Source organism: Solanum verrucosum, unplaced genomic scaffold (assembly GCF_900185275.1).
Source record: "Solanum verrucosum unplaced genomic scaffold, falcon-dt-bn FXZP01000187.1, whole genome shotgun sequence".
Taxonomy (NCBI): Eukaryota; Viridiplantae; Streptophyta; class Magnoliopsida; order Solanales; family Solanaceae; genus Solanum; species Solanum verrucosum.
Window position 1 is genome coordinate 1,024,067 of NW_026020413.1, and position 7,080 is coordinate 1,031,146.

At 32.8% G+C, this 7,080-nt stretch overlaps 1 protein-coding gene across 1 annotated transcript; it reads left to right on the forward strand.

Moving 5' to 3' along the window:
* The first annotated feature begins 1,949 nt into the window (after positions 1–1,949).
* Positions 1,950–4,521, forward strand: LOC125840729 (receptor-like protein kinase HERK 1). The gene has a single exon (XM_049519699.1). It carries the CDS (start codon positions 1,965–1,967, stop codon positions 4,452–4,454), a length of 2,490 nt encoding a protein of 829 aa, XP_049375656.1. The 5' UTR covers positions 1,950–1,964; the 3' UTR covers positions 4,455–4,521.
* Positions 4,522–7,080: the final 2,559 nt, after the last annotated feature.

A 7,080-nucleotide genomic window follows, 5' to 3' on the forward strand; every position in this document is an offset into this window, starting at 1 on the left:
AATTATCCTTCTATTTATAGTTTCTTAAAAAATGTACAAAATCAATAAAACGAAAGTTATTAGAATCAAATTAGGATTTTTTTTATTTTTTCCCAAATTAGGATTTCAACTAATGGTAGAGATAAAATTTTAATTAAAAACAGTTCAAATATAAATAATTAAATACATTTTTTATATTTATATATGTAATGTAATTAAGTATTTTTTAGTGAATTAACGTCAATTCAATTGACCCGGTTGCTCCGCCGCTGATTTCAAGTACTTGAGTGGAAAAAAAGGTCTATAAGAATTCTCCTAAAACATTTTCCGGTCTTCAATTTTTACTTGTTTTGTGTCGACTTAAACAAATTTTGATTAGTATTTTAAAATATATGTTGTATATTTTGACGTGAGAAAAATTATATTTATAGTATTTTTTTTTTTGAAATGTCGAGAGCAATCCATAAATTTTGTCCGTGAACATTTTGTTAATCTGCTCACTGTGTAATAACTCGCGAATTGTGTGATATAAATCATGTTAGACAAACCTCATGCAACGAGATCACGACTAAGTAGCAGACAAAGATTGGATTCAATCCTATGAGAGACCTGCCTCCCAACCACTCAACCATGCACTTGTTGGCTTTATTTTAAATTTTGTTTAATTATAAAATATACTTATCCTTTTCTATTTAGTTATTACCATTTTGGGTTTCATGTCCTTTAAGAAACTATATAATCTTACCATTGTACTTTTATGTAGTATTTTGCTTGAAGTCAAGTTAATATATAAACATGATCCTTAACTTGACTTCAACAAATAACTATGCCCTCCAACTTTGAATGTGCACAAGTATGCACTTAAATTTATATAAAATTGAACAAGTAGACACAAGTGTCCTAAATGACACAATACACGTAGGACACCATGTATGACACAAAATTGTCATGTAGGGTGCCATATAGGACGAATGTGTTCATTTATTCAATTTTATACAAATGTAAATGTCTACTTGTGCACACTCAAAGTTAAAAGTCATAGTTGCCAACAAATGTCAAATTAAAGGTCATGCTTATGCATTAAAATGAACATGGATAAGTTTATTTTGATTAATTAATTTGATCAATGAACATGAATTAATTATTTAGTTTTTCTAGGTTGGTCAAATACATAATTTCAATGCTAATAACATTCAAGGGTAAAATAGGAAGTATAGTGTTATTTATGCATTGATTTTGTGAAATGACAGGTACTTCCTATTGAATTGTTACACCTATTAAGAAAAAATGATAGACATAGTGAGTTTACCATTTTATCTCTATTAATTATGAAGTCGATGAACAAAAAAATTTAAGACTTTCAAAAAGTTCTACCTTTTTTTAAGTAATTAATTGAAGGTATAATAGATAAAAAAAATTGTCCTTGATTTGTCAAAGGGGACAAATAAAAAGAAACAAGTAAAAAAAAGGACAAGTAATTAGGGATAGAAGGAGTATGAAAGAACATTTGTTTTAGTAAGGACGACTTGTAAATAAGAGCAAAGAGAGTAATTTTAAAATATTTATTTTATTATAATTTATAGACACACAAATATCTATAATTTATCATAAATTTCAAAAAGGAAAATCTTTTTTCAAAGACTTGATGAAAAAGAATTGAAAAATGGTTGTTTTTATTATTCCACTAGCTGTAATGCATCTGAGTTGGCCTGTACTTTGCTAGATTTGTGCTGTTATGCAAAGAAACATCCTTTGCCTCTCTTTCTTTCTTTCTTTGTTCTTTTCTTTCTAAAAAGATACTCTTTACTACCCCTTCCCAAAAAATAAAAATAAAAAATTTTGTGATTTGGCTTCTATTCACCCATTCCAAATCTGGGCAATCTCATTCTTGGAGCATATTTAATCAAAAAGGTTCAATCTTTTTCTTCTTCAGCTGTAGTTATAATTGAAATTTTTTCCAATTCTTGGATTGTTGGGGTTTTGAAATGTTGTCATTACATAGTTTTTTGTTTGTATTGTTGTTGGGGTTTTTCTGTGTTTGTTCTGGATTTGATCCTTCTGATGAGTACTTAATAGACTGTGGATCTTCAAAAGATACTAATTTTGGTAATAGGGTTTTTGTGTCTGATAAATCTGGTTCGAAGTTTCTGTCAGTTTCTCAAGATATATTAGCTGATAATACAAGGTCTACTGATTCACCCCTTTATCAAACAGCTAGAGTATTTACTCAAACTTCTAGTTATAAATTCCCTATTACTAAAGTTGGAAGGCATTGGATCCGTCTTCATTTTTCCCCATTTGTGTACCAATCTTATGATATGAGTTCAGCAACTTTCTCTGTTTCAACTCAACAAAATGTTCTCCTTGGAAATTTTAGTCCTAAAAAAGATGTATCTGTTAAGGAGTTTTCTGTTAACGTAACGACGGGTGATCTTGTTATCACTTTTTCCCCTTTGAGTGATTCATTTGCTTATATAAATGCTTTGGAAGTTGTCTCTGTACCTGATAGTCTTATAACTAATGATGCCTCGACGTTTGGTCCATCTGGAGTATTTAGTGGTATGTATGCACAAGCACTTGAAACTGTTGCTAGAGTAAATATGGGTGGACCAGCTGTATCGTCTGAAAACGATACATTATGGAGGAGTTGGGTGCCTGATCGGGGTTACTTGACACAGCCGGATTTTGCAAAGTCCTTGTCTAAGATTGGATCTGTAAAGTATTTAGCGGGTGGAGCAACATCGGATATAGCACCACCGAGTGTTTATGGTACTTGTACTAAGATGAATGTGGATGCTGCTGGTAATGGTGCTAGTGCTAATTTTAATGTGACGTGGGTGTTCAATGTGGATGTTGGTTTCCAGTATTTCATTCGATTACATTTGTGTGATATTGTGAGCACAGCTGCTAATCAGCTGTTGTTTAATATCTATGTTGATTCGTCGAATATAGCTTCTGATTTTGATCTGAGTTCTAAAGTTCAGAGCAGATTGGCTACCGCGTATTACATGGATTTTGTGACACCACAAGCTAATAGCAACAACATTAGCATTAGTATTGGCCCATCTTCAAAGAGTGGTTTTCCAGATGCCTTTCTAAATGGAGTGGAACTGCTGAAGTTGAATAACTCTCAAGGCAGCCTTGCTGATGTTTCCTCTGTTCCTCCTTCCTCGAGCTCGGGCTCGAAAAAGAATATCGGAGTCATCGTGGGCGCGATTGTAGGTGTGACACTTGTGTTGCTCGTTGTTGGTTTTCTGTTTTGTATGCGCAGAAGAAGAAAGCAGGAACAACTCGGCCTGTCGAAAACATGGATTCCTTTGTCTATTGGTGGTGGTGGCTTGTCTCATACTATGGGAAGCAAATACTCGAACGGGACGACCTTAAGTGCTGCTTCTAACTTGAGTTATCGCATCCCTTTTGCAGCCATGCTAGCAGCAACCAAAAAGTTTGATGAGAGTTTGGTCATTGGGATAGGTGGCTTTGGTAAGGTATTCAAGGGCGTTTTAAACGATGGGACGAACGTAGCTATTAAGAGGGGTAATCATAGCTCCCAACAAGGTCTTAGAGAGTTCCAAACTGAAATAGAGATGCTCTCTCAGTTCCGTCATCGTCATCTTGTTTCATTGATTGGATATTGTGATGAAAAGAATGAGATGATTCTTGTGTACGAGTACATGGAAAATGGGACCCTCAAGAGCCATCTGTATGGTTCGGATATGCCTAGTATGAGCTGGAAACAGAGGCTGGAGATTTGCATTGGGGCAGCCAGAGGTCTACACTACCTTCATACTAGCTACGCCAAAGCAGTTATACATCGTGATGTCAAATCAGCAAACATATTGCTTGATGAGAATATGATGGCAAAAGTAGCTGATTTCGGACTTTCTAAGGCTGGACCTGAGCTCGATCAAACTCATGTTAGCACGGCAGTGAAAGGAAGCTTCGGGTACCTAGATCCTGAATATTTCAGGAGGCAGCAACTGACTGAAAAAAGTGATGTTTACTCTTTTGGTGTTGTTCTGTTTGAAGTTCTTTGTGCTAGGCCTGTAATCGATCCGTCTCTTCCAAGGGAGATGGTTAATTTAGCCGAATGGGCAATGAAGTGGCAGAAGAAGGGACAACTAGAGCAAATCATAGATCCCAATCTTGCTGGAAAAATAAGACCGGATTCCCTAAGGAAGTTCGGTGAAACAGCAGAGAAATGCTTGGCCGATTTTGGCGTGGACAGACCTTCAATGGGCGACGTGCTGTGGAACCTCGAGTATGCACTTCAACTACAAGAGGCAGTTATTGAGGTCGATCCTGACGAGAACAGTAGCAATCTCATCGGAGAACTCTCTCCTCAGGTAAACGATTTCAGTCACGTCGATGCCACTACTTCAGCAATGCAATTCGAAGGGTCAAATCTAGATGATCTATCTGGAGTTTCCATGAGTAAAGTTTTCTCACAATTGGTTAAGTCTGAAGGAAGATAAATTTGGTGAAAGATTGTATACAATTGTACTCCTTTTTTTCTTAGCTCCTCTTTTAATTCCACTTTTTTGTTCATTAATCATGTGAAGATTGTACTTTATTTTTTTAAACTATAGTTTTACATGTACTACTTTTGTTATGAATATAAAAATTATTCCAGCATAAAACTTGTCAATTATTGATAACCTCGGTTTTCGATACATCGATTAATCTTTATGTAGGTGTTATTCGGAGAATAATTAATCGATCTAGATTTATGAATTATTATTATAGAGAATTTGTGAGTAGAATTGGAAAAGAAGGGCAAATGAAATGAGGAACCATAATAAGAAATGAAGTTTTTTTTGTTAAAAACAAAAATTATTTATTTTGATTTGATGTGTTAAACCACTTTTGGGTTGTCTTGCAGCTTACATTCTAATTAAGTCAATTATATGAGTCACTATTTACACAAATAAAAATCTCTAATTAGATTAAAAGGACTCGAAACAAGAAGTTGTAACTGTGTGGAAAAATAGTAGTTTTTTATTTGAAGAAAGATTTATTTCAAAAGTAGCAATTTTATAGTATATTTTTCTTTGAAGTTCAAAACACCAAACTTTTTTTTTTGGTAAACACCGCACTAGATACGGTCGGCCGTGCACCAATAATATTAATGTTTATAGCAATTAGTTATACGTTTTATAATTAGAAAATTATTTGGGCGGATATTTTTTAGGAAAATAATTATTGATTTAGTGGTATTTTTTATATATATAACTATAATTTATAGTAATATATAAATTAAAAGTGATCTAACAAACTATAAGTTATTTTTTAAATTCAAAATATAACGTAAAATTAGTTTTGAATTTTCATCAATAAAACATAAATTTTCAATAAAATCAATTACTCCCTTTGTTTCAATTTATGTGATACATTTCGTTTTTCGAGAGTCAAACAATTTAAGTTTGATCGAGAATTTGCGCATGACATCTTCAATTTTTTTTAACGAAGTTTATATATTTATGAAATACATAAAAAGTACTATAAGTTACAATAATTGATTATCGAAAAACTTTGAAAATGTATGAAAAATTTATGATCAAAGATAGATTTATTTAAATTTCAAAATTCGAAATGTATCATATAAATTGGACCGGAGGAAATAATAAATTTTACCGAAGAAAAATCATGCGGAGAGAAGTTCTATATTAGAATTGTTTTGCTGAAGCTTAAAAGTGAAGAGAAAGAGTTGAGTGGGATCCATTACTTAGATGATGTAACTAAAGGTTAATTATGTGAGAGAATTCCAAAAAAGTCAGTTGCAACAAGTTGAACATTAGAAGCTATAAAATAAAAGTAAAAGACGAAAAAATCCTCAAGCTATTATAGTAATTCGAGGTTGCACACACATTGACAGAGACGTGTGTGCTATTCCCCTTTCGTATATGTAAAACAACAATAGCCATATATATTTTGAGGGCTTAAGTCACGAGTTCGAAGCCAAAAGGACAATTTTTTTCTTCCAAAAAACATAAACGATATATCAATTATTTTTAACCAAAACAGTGAAATCGCTGCTGAGGGAGCGATATCTTTTAACGTCGTGTATACCGTTAAAACTTCATTAAAAATCACTAGCCAACAACGAATTTAGGATTTTTTTTTTTTGGTAAAATCGCTGCCTCTGCAGTGTTATTCTAAAAAAATAAAATTAAAACATTAAGGAAAATTGTTGCCAAAGCAGCAAAAAAATTTAAATTAAAATCGCTATAATTTTTTTTTAAAAAAAAAACGCTGGGCAGCGATATTAGGGAATTTTTTTTTTCAAAAACGTTGCCTCAGCAGCGGTTTTATAATTTTTATAATTTTTTTAGAATAACGATGTTGAGGCAGCGATTTTACAAAAAAAAATATTTTTTCCTAAAATCGTTGTTGGGGCAGCAATTTTAATTTAATTCAATTTTTTTTTGACAAAATCATTGTTGGAGCAATGATTTTAAATGAAGTTTTTAACGGCGTGCACGACGTTCAAAGATATCGCTCCCTTAGTAGCGATTTTGCCGCTTTGGTTTAAAAAAATTAGTATGCCATTTATGTTGTTTGGAGGAAAAAAGTTGCACTTTTGACTCCGGACTCCTTAAGTCATCTGCGGCCCCTTAAAGTTGTCTGCGTAATTTATTTAGACAACTCAACTAGACCTAGTACCTATTGAACACCTCTACCAGCCAATATTTTAACCATTTAAACATTTTTTTTTGTCACTTTTCATATATTGTGTGGCGCATGTTAATAAGCTCCCCACGTGTATAAAATGACCATTTAACAACTACCACGTGTATCTGAAGTGTATTTGTTAATGGGTTAAATGGGCAAAATCTCTAAATCGTTAACTTTGACAGAATTGAAGTTCTATCTCTCTCTTCGCGATTTTTCCAAATTGAAGTTCTCTATCTTTGCGATTTCTTTCAGATTGAAGTTGAAATTGTCTTGTTCGTGTTATGGTCTTGAAGGTTTCTCTGTGTAAGTTAGGATTGTTAATATTTTCTACATGCTTTGTGAAATGAATTAAAAAGCTAGGGTTTTGTTAAAATCTAGGGTTCATGATTTTTGCGAATATTCTATCCTTTTTTTTACAATTTCCCA

What these genes read in the sequence shown, in the direction of transcription:
- LOC125840729 (XM_049519699.1), top strand. Translation starts at nt 1,965, where the DNA reads ATGTTGTCATTACATAGTTTTTTGTTTGTATTGTTGTTGGGGTTTTTC.